Raw genomic sequence first — 14,906 nt, 5'->3', positions numbered from 1 at the left:
CAGGCTTTTTGTGATCCTCACTAATTTGATGGATAAAACATGTAAACTGTGTAATACTTCTTTAAAATTTTAGATAAACTTGATTCATAGGACACTATTTTAAATACAGTTTATAGAGCAAGAGCCAATGAATCCCCATCACTTTTGAGTCATATTCTTAAGATAGATTGTTAAAAAATGAATTAAATTTTCATTTAGCAATGATTTATTTCAATCATAATAATAATCTTTAATGTCCGTAGGTAAATCTGTCTTACATATTGTGCATTACACCAAACAACAAAACAATGGTTACATTTTTAGTGATTATTCAGCACCTTTAAAAATAGTTTGATGGTACATGTTATAATGTTGAGAAATATTAATTTAGATCAGTACTACCCAAACTACTGGCTATCTATGGCCTGTGAAATAATGATATACAGCTTATCAAAAGTTTAAACTATTTATTATATAAGGTTAGCTGTTACTGACCTAGATAAAACATAAAAGCACATTAAAAGAAATAGTTTTTAATAATAATCAAACAGGGACAGTGAACTCTACAACCAGTGTATTTAGTTATCTCCCTGGAGAGAGTACAGAAACCTACCAACACCCAGAGTTTGAACCATTCTACAGAGATGAAGCTGATCCTACTGCTGTGGCCAAGGCTAAAGAACTCTGTGGAGAAACAAATGATGCTTGTATATTTGATTACCTTGTAACTGGGAACAAGGAGTTTGCCACAACAACGAAACAAGCCAAAGAAGAAATGGAAGTCATTATTATAAGCTTAGGTACCAGGTATCTTTTTCATGAAACAAAAATTTACATATTTTAACTATAAATCTATCTTTACAATTTCATAATAAGTAGATAACAATCTTACACCCCAAAGATTTTTAGATAAACACCAAGTACATTTAAATTGAATACTAGTTTATTCTTTATTATTTTTCAATATCTATGCTCTCAATAAATTTAGTGCTGCTATTTTATGTATTCTCATGTTTCCTTCATCTTTTTATTTACAACATTAATCTTTAAACATCATTTAATTTATTTATTAATATGAAAACATTAAAATAAGTATTCTACTGAAACAAAATTCAGATTATTTGCAGATGATTGCATAACATATAGAAAATATAATAAACATGCATATATGTAACCCTGCGGGACCAAGTGAAGCTAAAGGACATTCACCCCTTCAGCAGTATATCTTTGTTTTTGAGTATTATAACATATAGAACGATAAAAATATCTCAAGATACTGACTTTTTTTTTGCACAGACTAGGTGTAATAAAAAATGAAATGTTATCACAGAATCCCCATATTGTTGAAATTATTAAAAATCAAGCAAAACATTAGGGTTTATTAAAAGAAATTTTCACAAGTCAAACAAGAACATAAAGCAAAAAGGCTATTTAACTTGAGTTAGGCCAATATTAGAATATGATAATCTGTTTGGGATTCCTCAACTCAAGAAAACATAAAGAAACTAGATCAAATACAAGAAAGAGTTGTGAGATTTATAACAAATGAATATTCAAATTTGATTAGGGTTACACCATTAGTAGAATCACTAAACTTAGAGACACTTCAGGACAGAAGAATAAATAGTAAAGTAGTTGCAATACATAAAACACTAAACCATAACTTACAAATACAAAAACAAAACCTAATGAAATACTCAGATAAAGACACAAAGATAGAAGCACTTTTCTTATTCCCTGCGCTAGTACAACTCATACAGTGCTACTTCTTCCCTAGTGTCATTAGAGAATGGAATGGGTTGCCTGGATCAACCAGGGAAAACAATGACTTAGCAAATCATTGAGTAACATGCATGATTAGATTGAAACATGAAATTTGTAGGACCTAATTATCTTCTTTTTTGAAGCTATGTTTGTAATATATATGTTAAGATAAGAAATCTTAAATTCTCTTAATTGAGAATTGACCATTGCCTTGTCATCTTCATTATCATCTGCATTCACAATTTGTTTTTATACCTTCTACCTGATTATAAGATGATTTTTTTAGAACTTTAAAATGCTTGGTACTATTAATTATTCATTGATAAAATTCCTTAGTTACTATATGCACAAATAAAAAGTTGTACATTTTGTCTTAAAAGAAATCATAGTTATTTTTTGCAGCATCACTTTTACTTACTTTGTTTAACTATTTCATTGCTTCACCAGCCAACACACCACCAACACTGAAAGTAAACAATGAAAGTCTGAATATTAATGGGTACTGGTATGTTAGGAATGGAACAGTTTCAGTGTTACAAGTTTTAGTTGATGATGTTGATGGAGACACAGTCAGCATTGAGATTCTGGTCAATGCAATTGGACTCAGTGTTAATAGCACTGGGTTTATTTCTTATTTACCTAACACCAATCAACCAATCTCTTTGAGGTGATGTTAATTTTTACCAATTAATAATTTTAAAAAATGTCATATCAGTTTATGAAAACATTTTGTAAATTAAAAATGTATTTTGTTAATCTGCAGATTGCGAGCAGTAGATTCTAAGGGCAGCTACTCTACAGACTTGTATATTCCACTCCTAGTTTGCCCACTATGCAATAGCCATGGTACTTGCTACACCAAGTCTGTTGGTAAAGAATATGAAAATGGAAAATTTAAAGTTCTATCTTGTAGCTGTCATCCAGCATACACAGGTAGGACCTATATGTAACTATATTATTTAGTCTATTTGGTATAAAATTTTGTAAAAGAATGTATGAGGCGGACTATTGTGACTTTTTTTCTCATTTTATTTAATTAACTGTTTGATTCACATGTCTGGCCTAGTCATTTTGTTTTTTTATTTCTTGTCTATTAGTAGATTTTATTAATTTTTGGCATAATATTTATACCTACATTTACATAGAATGTACAGATTAGATGCATTATGTCTATATTTCTTTGCTCTTCTTTATATTTCTAATAATATGCTTTGAACTAAAAATTGATAGCTAGTTAGAGATATTGTAAATCATCAACATGCAGACTTAAACATGTGCATACTGAGGCCTTCTTACTTGTGTTGCCAGACAAATGGATATGTCCTCTTTTTTTTGAATCATGTTCTCCATCCCTTGACATTGATTTTAAGTGTGAACATTTCTGGCTTTTACTTTTTTTTATGGATGGCTTCTTAGTCCTTTGGTTGTCTCAAATGTATGGGGCTCATACCCTGCCTACAGCCATCCATCCTAGTTGGTTTGGGCTACAATGCAGATTATCTTTTACTTTGAAAGAATATCCAAAACATACTACTTAGAACTCCTGAAGCTGTGACTTTTTCTATTTACAGTGTATCTTTTGCTAATTAAATCACAGTGGTGGCACAGTAGTCAAGAGAGAAAATAGACTATTCATTGACTCTGAGCAGATTTTTTTATCACAAAGTCTAATATGAATTAAATGTTGCAAGGCTTATGTTTGTACAATGATGAACTGCAAAACAGTTGTTACATCTGAATAATATAAAACTTACTGTAGCACTAGTTCATCCTCTGATTTATTAATAGGCTTCATCAATTAAATGGTAACCCTAGTCTTTATTTAGTTAACTTACTATTTTATTTAATCCTTCTTTTTAAGGATTTGTCATCCTTGCTGTCCTAGTTCCGGATGTTCCTTCAGAGTTGAAGATAATCTACTTCCTAGTTCAAACCTCCCTCAGAACAATGGCCAACAGCAGTGGCCAGTGTATGAACCCTTAACAAACAGCAGTTCAGATGGCATACTGCACGACCAAGTAGCAATCCGTATAATGCATAAAAAATAATCTTTTTTGTTGATTTTCTATTAGAGAAAAGAGAGAAAAGGTGTTTCCCACAGAGTATCTTAAAGAAATAATTGCCACAAAGAAAAAACAGTTTAACTTAGGCCTACTTATTTAGAGCTTTAAAAAGTCTCAATTTTCCAGGCAAAGACTGTGAGTCAGAAGTGGATGCTTGTGCCAGTCAGCCCTGTTTTAAAGGACAGACATGTACTGATCTAACAGCAGTTGAACAAGGAAATAGTACCATTGGCTACAAGTGTGGTTTTTGTCCTTCTGGGTTTCAGTCTTCAATGGGCACTTGTATAGGTCAGTTTAGTATTCACATTTTATTTTTAATTGTATTAAATCACATTTATTTTTAATGAGCTACTTTGAATTAAGTCAAACATTTTGTCTTTATATTGTTGTAAGTTTAGCTACTTAATAACTTTAAGTGCCTTTGTAAAGCTTTTTTTTTTTTACATTTCAAAATGTACATTTTTATCAGAATTCTTAAGCTGTATATTTTTTTTTTCTTTTATACTGTGAAAGTCTATATTTTACTTTCACAATTCTTTTTCTTGCTTTCAGATGTGAATGAATGTTTGAATAGTACAGCCTGTGATCATTCATGCGTGAATACAGAAGGTTCCTTTACTTGTAGTTGCAGAAATGGATTTAGACTTGATGCCACTGATAAGAAAACGTGTAAAGGTGAATACTTTTTGTTGTTGTTGTTGTTGTCTGATAAGGTTTTTTATCCATAACACTGCAGGTACAACTTGTCTTTGCCTTGTTATACCACTAAATGTTATATTTAATTAATCACTTAATGCATCTTACCAGCACACAAGCTTATAACTTTTGTACCACAAACATAAGAGAAACACAAACTTAAGTATAAAGTTTAGAATGGATGCATGATAATAATAAAATAAAGATAAGGTACAAGTATTACAACGTATATAAATGTGTGTGTTTGTCCTACAGTACTTAGACCAATTTGACATACACCAGTCATCCTGATGACCAAAACACTTTAAATATAAAAGAAAATTAAATATATTAGTACATATTTTATATGTATGGACCACAAATTATAGCATGACAAAAAAAATATATTGTGTCCTTTTAAAGGAGCTTTTATTCACTTGTGGTCATTGATATAGTTACAAATAAACTCAAATGCATATATATAATGGCTTCTTGAGTATCAACTTAATTTTTTAAATATGTTATATACTTGTTTGTTTTTTTCAAACTAAGAAAAATACAGTACAAAAATTGACCTAGGTTGTGGTTTTACTATTAGAATCAATTGTAATTCAAAACAGAATATAGGATGTGAGAATTCAAATCAAAATGGAGAATCCCATTTTTTTTCTTTCATGATTTTTGGGACAGTTTAGATAAAAAAAAGCAACACATATCTTTTCCTAGATACCGATGCTTTTGCATGATATTATATATTATTAAAAAAACAATTATATTACAGATATCAATGAGTGTGAGGAAAGGTCCTCAAGTTGTCTACATAAGTGCACCAATACACCTGGAAGCTATAACTGTTCTTGTTATACAGGTTACATACTGGATCCTGATGGTTACACATGTAATTTAGGTAATATTTTTTTCAGAATTTAAAATTATTACATCTTAGTCCAAATCTTGTGCAGGATGTTGGAGATGGCAGAGAGCAGGGTTTAAATCTGGAATTATCAAGACCATCAAATGACAGCCCTGAGCGCATACCACACCACCAGGCAGCCATCCTTAATGAATAAGAATCACATCACATTAACTTATGTAGAGACTCACTTTAGGTGACTGCTAGTGAATGCACAATTATGACGACATGAAGGCTGTAGATTAGATAGATAAAACGAAAGTTGAGGTTAGTCTTTCATACAGGTGATATCGTTTATTATAGTAACTGAGACTAGACTGTTTCCTTTATGAATTAAAGAGTTATACTCTTACATACACCTTTTGATTGACTTTATTGTGGAGTGTCCTGATCTGAATGTCTGTGGCTATGAACTCAATAGTAATACTAAAGGTACAACAACATACAACCTATCTACTGATCAGCACAAATTATACAGACTCAGATTAGACACCTTTTCTACACTTATGAAGCTGATGAGAGCTCAGACTGAGGGACAGGTAAGGGGAAGCAGATTTTCAGATCAGAAACTGTGGCACCACTGACATTGATGAACTTTTAAAATTTTAATTTGATAATTTTATTTGCTCATCAGGGCCTAATCCAAAATTTTTTGTTTTAAAATTTAGTAGTTAAGTAAAAAAAAATCTTTTATGACTTTTACAAGCTGAGGTGTTTTTTTTCCAATAGTTTTTTTTTCTGTTATGATTTAGACAGGACAATTTTCTTACTGCTGTTTTGAAGTGTTAGTTTTATTTGATGATGTTTTGTTTTTGTGTGTTTTATTTAATAAAGCATTTTCTAGTGAGTCTTCCAAATGATAAAATAAAAAGAGTAGAAAATGTATTTGTATTTCGATTATTTAGCTCTCAGATGTGCACATTAGTAAGTCTAATATAATGTTTATCTTTCGTCCTGATTGAAAAGTTGACTCATAATTACCTGTTGTATTTCATGTCAGATTCTATCAAAGAAAAATGTTATGACTGTCAACAAATTTGTATCACTGGTGAGAATGTGACCTGTGCATGTAGGCTGGGATATGAACCAAATCCCAAGTCTACTAATGATTGTCTAGGTAATAAAGTATTACTCATGTAGTTGTTTTTTTTTAAATTTTAAACATAGTCCCTCATTGTCTTTTACATACTTTTTTTTTTTTACGTTAAATAAATATTTATTTAAAATCATGCTTTTTTAATATATTTTTTTTGATATTATAGCATCAATTTTATTTTTTAAATTTAATTGCATCAACTGAATTTTAGAAAACACTTATATATGATTGTATTTGAAAATTGAATTTAATATTTCAGATATAGATGAGTGTAAATATGGCAACCAGCCTTGTAGCCAGCAGTGCAAAAATTTAGATGGTTCCTATGAATGCTCATGTTATACTGGGTACAAACTGTCATCAGACAAAGTTTCATGTTCTGGTAGGCTAAATTAAATGGCATAATGGCGCACAAACTAGGCTAATTCTGTGGTTGATAAAGTGTTTTAATTAAAGTGTTAAGTAGTGTGCTACTATTCAAATATTGTTAGTGTTAGGCTCAAGTTCAGACTTTGATGCTTAAAATTAACAATAAATTACTGACAGTTGTTTTTTTACTTTTAACATCACATTCAAGTGAGAGACTAATTAACAATTCTTAATTGTGCAAATTAAACATTGCATTAAATGAATATTTACAAAGAAAGATGACATGTAAATTGACATTAGACATCACCATCATTCATCATCATCTGTCCCTTAACCTTAATCCTAGGGGGCTCTGTGAGAATTTGTGTAACCAAATTACTCCTGGTCAGAAGCTGTTCTTAGCTGGTCCATTCTATTATGTTGTCCAGCCAGCTTTTCTTTAGACAACCCTTTTTTCTTGCTCCTATCACTGTACCTTTAAGGATGACTTTTGAAAGTGATCCATGTCTTACAATACGACCTAACCAGCTCAGCAATTGTCACTACACAGCATTGAGGAGTTCCTGCTTTTTTTAGCCAGCTACAGTGTTCACTTGTAAAAGTATGAACACATTTTTTTTCTGGTTCTTCAATGGAATGTAAAATATGAGACTTAATCAGTTATAGTCCACATCTTAAGGTGACAAATACCAATCCTGTATATTTAAATACAGTTTATATAACCTGCAGCTATTTCTTCAGAACATATTTTTACAAACAAATCAGAGAGAGGTTTAAGATCTAAATATTTCAAATGAAAAGATTTTTTATTGTTTGATATTGAAATTTTATTCATTTGTCTTCAGCTTGTCAGACTCCTTACTATGGCAACAACTGTGCCAGTACCTGCCAGTGTAATGGACGTGGAACATGTAATGCCATCAGAGGCTGTGTGTGTAATGAGCACTGGTCAGGGGAGAACTGTGAGATTGATGTGGATGAATGTCTCCAGCCCACAGCTTGTGCTGAAGGTCTAGTCTGTAGGAACACAGTAGGAGCATTCCAATGTGTTTGTCCAACAGGATACAAGATGGACAACACACAGTGTATAGGTGAGTTGACTTATGTTAAGCTGAGGCTATAGATATGTTAATATTCTTCATAAAGCATTTGATGTCAAGTTTATTTCCATGGAGCAGAAAAAATTCTAGGTCCAACGTACAATAAGCCAATTGATGTTCATAGGTAATGCCTTTCTTCAGCTAGAGAAATTTGTAGTGATATGAATTAAAGTGCTTGTCTTCAACCGGAGGATCCTGGGTTCAAATCCTGGAAAAGACTGGGATTTTTTAATTTTGGGATCTTTAGGGCACCTCTGAGTCCAACCATCTCTAATAGGTACATGGCATTAGTTGGGGAAAAGTAAAGACACTTGGTCATTGTGCTGGCACATTTTTGTTAACTGTGGACCACAGAAACAGATAACCTTTATATTATACACCCTATAGACCACATGGTCTCATAGGGGGAACTATGTTGCCATCTAGCATCCTTGTAAACTATTAAACTTGGACTTTTTATGCTAAATATACTTCTGCACCATATTTCTTTTGTTATAGTGTCTGAGTATTATTTAGATACGAATTATATTTGCATTGAAAGCAACAATCTATTTACATATTTTTCCATCCAGACATCAACGAGTGTACAGACCCAACAGTCAACACAACATGTGATCTAAATGTTCAAGTCTGTGTGAACAACATTGGCAGCTACAGCTGTGATTGTAAGAAGGGATATGCCAGGAATAATGAAGGCCTCTGTATAGGTAGGTAGTTTACATACAAAGATGGGTCATTACTAGATAAATCTTTGAATTGGAACTGCCTGTTGAGTTCCATCGATATTGTAGAGCAGTCAGTGAAGCTCAACCTTATTGAGCCGGTGTTGCAGGCCATATTAACATAAAGGTAAAAAAGGAAACACATAATACAGCATTTATAGTAAAAACCAGTGAATCTAGTAATTACATTAATTCATAAAAAGTATCCAAAAACAATTTTCAAATATTCAAAAGCGTAGATGAGACGCCAAGTTGAAGCTTGAATTTAGAATTCTAGATGTTTGTTAATGAAATGATTACATAATATAGGTTTCACATGATTCATCACCAAAAGGTTTTCCTTACAAATAGCTGCTTGTAATATTTAGGTTCAGAAAAGTCTCTGCAAGCAAAAGTCAAAATCAATTCTCTGCATCACTTGAACTTTTTCAAGCAGGGATGTCTAGCTTTGTCAATCAGTTCCAGTTGCAGCTCTGTCTGGACACCTGGCATATTTTAGAAACGACTCTGAACACAATCATCACATGGTCCTGGCTTAACACCTTGCCACACAGATTTTATTGGGGACTGAAGCACTGAGGCTCTGTTCCATTTGACTTAACTTTTCTAACAACTTTTGCTGTCAACCATACCTGATGGTATTACATAAATGATTTACCAAATTACATTAGTTCAGGAACAAAAGTCAGATTATTCGCACATGATTGCATAATTTATAGAACAATAAAAACAACACAAGATACAGAAATTTTAAAAAGAGAATTAGATGAATTACAGAAATGGGAATCAAATTGGGCCTATGTTTTTCCACCCAGAAAAATGTCAGTTATTAAGAGTAACAAAAAACTAAAACAAAATTAATTCCACTTATCTTATTCATGGTAAACCAGTAACACAGAATAAAAACACAAAATACCTAGGTGTTATAATAAAGAAAAACTGGCATGGAATCCCCATATTGATGAAACTATCAAAAAAACAAACAAAGCATTAGGGTTTATTAAAACAAATTTCTTTAAATCAAATAAGAACATAAAACTAAAATGTTATTTAAAATTGGTTAGGCCAAAAATAGAATATGCATCCTCTGTTTGGGACCCCTCAACTCAAGAAAACATTAAGAAACTGGAACAGATGCAAAATAGAGAAGTGAGGTTCATAACAAACTAATATTCACATTTGACTAGAGTAACACCTTTAGTAAAATCACTAAATTTAGAGAGCCTTTAGGATAGAACAACTAAAAGTATAGTAGCAATTATACATAAAACACTGAACCATAATCTTCAAATACAAAAACAAAATTTAATGAAAAACTCAGAAAGACACAAAAATAGAGGCACATTCCTCCTTCCATATGCTAGGACAAATTTGTACAAATGCTCTTTCTTCCCTAGTGCTATTAGAGCATGGAATGGGTTGCCTGAGCTAGCCAGGAAAACCAGTGACTCAGCAGAATTTAAGCCATTGTTTAATATGCATGACTAAATTCGTGGCGCATAGGATGCATGGGTGTAGCCATGGGGGGGGGGGGGGGGGGGTTCAAACCGCCCCCGAAATGAGACGGACTTTAGTGACTGATTTTTTTATTTGATTTTGTTTATTTTAGGTGAAACTTTCATACTAAACCATCACTTGCCCCAGCACAGCAAAGGGGTTTTGAGTTTAAAACCCCTACCAGGGGGCTAGCTGTTAAATTCATCTCTTCTATAAAACAAAACAATAAAAAAATAATGCAAACGACAATCCCCAAATTCCAAGAGCATGGTTAAGGAAGATTTGGATTTTAAACCCCCCTCCAAAATTTACTATAAAACCCCCTCTTCAATATAAAAAAGCAAATCACACACTTCAATATGAAAAAAGCAAACTACACACTGCAAATTCTATGAGCCTAACCAAAGGGGTTTTAAGTTTAAACCCCCCTCCAGTGGGGTTGGAAGCTAAAAAAAATACATCTTCAATATAAAAAAAGCAAATTACACATTAAAAAATCTTTGAGAGTAACCGAAGGGGTTTTAAGTTTAACCCTCCCCCCTCCAGTGAAGTTTGAAGCTAAAAAATACCTCTTCTATAAAACAAAAAAAAAGCAAATTACACACTCAAAATGCTATGAGCGTAGCTAAAGAGGGTTTTGAGTTTAAACCCCCCATCATCGGGTTTGATGCTAAAAAATACCTCTTCAATATAAAAAAAATGTAAATTACACACTAAAATTCTTTGAGCTTAGCCAAGCCAAAGGAGTTTTGAGTTAAAACCCCCCTCCTCCAGATGGCTTTTTTGTAGTTTAAAACCACTCCAGATAGTTTTGAGTTTAAAATCCCCCAAAAGAGAGTTTTGTGGTTGAATATTATTTTAAAGCATACTACACTCACCAAATTCTATGAGCGTAGCTAAATGTGGTTTTGAATTTGTTAGTTTGAAACCCCACAACAGATGATTTTGACGATAACATTTCCCTTTTCGATATAAAATCTAAAGCAAACTACAATCACCTAATCCAAGAGCGTAGCCAAGAGAGGTTACAAAATTTCTACCAGTGGCTTGACTCCATTAATAAAGTGCAGTGGAATGTCATCTGCCGAAATTGAAAAAGACTAAATGTGGCTCAACTAAGATGGCTAAGATGGATTTTAGGAGTCAGTTATAGAGATCGGGTCTCAATCAAGGAAATTCTATGCCGAACTGAGAGTTGTCCCCTTAGTAAGGTTGTGACAGCGCGTCGCATGAGGTTTGCGGGACATGTATTCCGACAAAATGAATTACGCATAATAAGAGTTGCAATGACATGGAGGCCATTACGAGGAAATTGCAAACAGGAACATCCTAGTAAAACTTCATGCCACACTTTCATAGAGGTCCTCAGAGCAGGTGGGAAGAGGCTTCAGACATTGCCAATGACAGATCTTTGTGGAAAGCGCTTGCCGCCCAATGAGCCAAACGGCGCGTGAGGATCTAAGTCAGTAAGAATAGCATGTTAGGTTTTGAAATACAACTTTTTAATAGCAGAACAATGCGCTGTAGATACCTCAGAATATGTATTTTTTAGGCTTTCATTACCGGAAATAGTGATTGGCGGCGGGGCGAGCCATTATTGGCATGGGCTGGGAGTCTACAATTTTTCCACTAACTCCAGGAAGAACCTTTTCTAGGGTACAATAAACAATATATATATATATATATATATATATAAGGAGAGAGAGAGAGAGAGAAATATATGGCGGGGGTAGGGGGAAATCCCCCTCCAAATCCACCCCCCACCCCAAAAATAAATCCTGGCTACGCCCATGGTAGGATGTAATCATCTTCTTTTTTTGAAGTAATGTCTGTATCATATAAGATAAGATGTGGCATTATCAGTAGTTATTTGTTATTTTTGTTCCAAAAAAGAGAACGAGCATCTGTGATGGTTAAAATATTTCACAGGTCTTAGCCAGTGGTGTCCCATGAATGCTCCTCATAGCTACGAACTTCTTTAATTTCAAAACTGCTGTTTGTACAGCGAATAAATACCAAGTTTTTGACCGGTATTGGTTATCTAGACTCTTCAGCAGCAACAGAAAACATTTTGAAATCTGGTTTGTCTTTTAGTTTTGAATGGAGATATTTTCCCCTATATGTTTCACTCGCTTTGTAATTGTCATGAGAAAGGTTGGCAGCTTCAATGTCGTTCTTCTTTTGTCGACACATTTTGTTATACATTCGCCGTCGGAAAATGGCTTCATTTCTCTATTTTTAATGTGAACAACTCTGTAGGTGGCTTAACAGCCCACTCATTCACATGTCTCTTTTCGGTAAATATTCTCCACTCAAAATGTAATCTAACAATCGAGTCTCAAATTAAGTATGCCGCCTTATTTATTTATGTGTTTAAATTATATTCTTTTAAAAGAGCCACTCTTTCTTTGTTAGACAAATATATTGGCTTATTTTTAAGTACCAGTATACTACTAAGGTAGGGAAAGTTTTGTTTTTTTCAATTTTATTTTTTGAGAGGATTTTCTACACTTTGTGCCTAAGTTTCGGTGGGCCGGTTTGAACCAAGTTGTGGCCATTTTTTGGGCACCACTGTTGTAGAGCATTTGAACGCATGGCAAAATAACTTTTTTTCCCATGACATCACAAGTAAATTAAGCTTTTTGTCTGTGAGAAGAAATTAAAAAGTAGATTTAGCCCCTTTGTTAAAACATAAATGCAAGGACATTTTAATCTTGAAAAAACTTAAATAAATGTTTTCAACTCTTAGCTTGCAGCAATCAAGATATGGGTATGCTATTATGTGATAAAAACAGTCTTTTTCTTTTCAGACATAGATGAGTGTAGCAGTCAAATAGATAAGTGTGAACAGTCTTGTGAGAACAAAGCAGGAAGTTTTAATTGTCTGTGTTATCAAGGTTATATGTTAGATGATGACAGGAAGTCTTGTATTAAAGGTAACTCTATATCAGTGCACATTAATATTTCCTTTGTTTACAGAACTCATACATATTATTTTATTCCAGTATCATTGAGCTATTATATCTGTTAGCATATCTACATTTAGTTCAGTAATAACAATTGTAAAGTATATATGACTTATATTCTGGTTAAATCTATTTACAGTCAAAGATCTATGTGTCTCCTCAAACCTGACCTGTAGCTATGGATGCAGAATAAAGTCCAACGATGAATATGAATGTTTTTGTCCAAGGGGATTCACTCTGACTGGTCAAGATAAATGTACAGGTTGAAGACAGTTTTATTGCCATGTAGTTCAGTTTTCATTACACCATCTAAAAGTTGTATTTTTCCTTTATAAATAAAAGCTATTATTTTTAGAAACTATGGATAGATGTCATGTCATGAGGTATGCACTCTAGACTGTTGTTTCAAAGGTCCTGAGCTCAAACCCTGCTCACTGCCACTCATCAAGTGGAGGTTTGGGCTGGTAATAATCTTCAATCCTGAAGGAAGATAAAAGTCATGTAAAACAAACGTGGTTGAAACAAAACTTTTTAACTGGAGACAATGTTGAGCAGGACAATTCCTGATGACTGTCCAAAACATTAACCATAATTTATGCTTATATATATTTTCTTTCTCCTGAAATTCTATCCCATTTTTAATAAATAGCTGAATTTAAAAATCTTTTTATTAAGAGCGGGGAGAAAAATAATACAAGTGGATATTCATTGTGTTATCCTCATTCAACCTTCATCATCAAAAAAGGTGAACATTGAGTTACCATATCTTCTATAGTAGGCCTGAATTTCTTGTTGCAGCTATGAATTTGTTTATTCACAATCACAACATAATTCTATGTAGTTAATAATTTGAAATTACATTATAAAATCAGTTATATTAGTCAGATTTTTCTTTATCTACAGATATTGATGAGTGTGTTTTAAATAAAACAAACTTGTGTTCCAACAAAAAGGGTTGTATCAATACAAATGGAAGTTTTGTTTGTTCTTGTGAAGTTGGCTTTAAGTTGGACAACGATAACAGATCTTGTGTTGGTAAGTTCAAGATATTAAGTTTCTTAGTAAAACTGATTATACGTTAACTTGAATATATATTAAGTGACCATTTAAAAAAAACTCAAAACAATCTGGAAAGACAAAGGCAAAGACACTAAAATGACATGATGTGCTCTCTGGACACAGTTTGCAGATTGCAGAACTAGAGAGGAGGATCCTAGCATAAAAATTGTGTTGCTACAGATAGATTGTAAATATATGGAATTGTATAGAAATTTACATAGATCTAGACTAGATCTAGGTCTATATTTTGAATAAACCATTGTCATTGTAAATTAGCTTTCACTTTAGACTTAACTTAGGCATTGTAAACTTTAAACTAGATTTAGACTAGACCTTTAATAACTAAAAGCAAACAACAGCCATTATGAAATTGCTCTGGCTATTTATCCTGATAATTACCAAATACACACTAGCTGAACACAGCTCTAGATCTACCTCAGTCAACACTTAACTTAAAAGGAAACAACAGTCATTATCAATCATCACACTCTAGATCAATGCAATTTCAGAAAAAATCTAACATACACATCCATAACATTAAAGAAGATTACCCATCACAAATGGAAGTTCTCAATTAGACACAGCCGAAAGAAATACCTATCACTGTTAATATTAATAGCAGGAGATATAGAATCAAATCCAGGGCCTAGATCTAAAGATAGATGCAACATCTGCTAAAAAGTATGCAACATGAAACAGAAAG

The 14,906-nt window shown here is 32.8% G+C and overlaps 1 protein-coding gene across 1 annotated transcript in view; it reads left to right on the top strand.

Annotated features, from left to right (window-relative positions):
* The window catches only part of LOC106056138 (uncharacterized), a 40,113-nt gene that overhangs the window by 4,605 nt on the left and 20,602 nt on the right, over positions 1-14,906 (top strand). The window contains exons 8-20 of the mRNA XM_056004250.1: positions 531-779; positions 2,191-2,410; positions 2,507-2,676; positions 3,933-4,094; positions 4,359-4,481; positions 5,263-5,388; positions 6,395-6,511; positions 6,750-6,872; positions 7,705-7,950; positions 8,532-8,666; positions 12,989-13,114; positions 13,284-13,406; positions 14,048-14,179. Coding sequence (XP_055860225.1) covers positions 531-779; positions 2,191-2,410; positions 2,507-2,676; positions 3,933-4,094; positions 4,359-4,481; positions 5,263-5,388; positions 6,395-6,511; positions 6,750-6,872; positions 7,705-7,950; positions 8,532-8,666; positions 12,989-13,114; positions 13,284-13,406; positions 14,048-14,179 — 2,052 coding nt within the window. The remainder of the gene's footprint in view (positions 1-530; positions 780-2,190; positions 2,411-2,506; positions 2,677-3,932; positions 4,095-4,358; positions 4,482-5,262; positions 5,389-6,394; positions 6,512-6,749; positions 6,873-7,704; positions 7,951-8,531; positions 8,667-12,988; positions 13,115-13,283; positions 13,407-14,047; positions 14,180-14,906) is intronic.

Source organism: Biomphalaria glabrata, chromosome 11 (genome assembly GCF_947242115.1).
Source record: "Biomphalaria glabrata chromosome 11, xgBioGlab47.1, whole genome shotgun sequence".
NCBI lineage: Eukaryota > Metazoa > Mollusca > Gastropoda > Planorbidae > Biomphalaria > Biomphalaria glabrata.
Note: the sequence above shows the minus strand (reverse complement) of the source record. Positions and strands in the feature narration are given on the sequence as shown.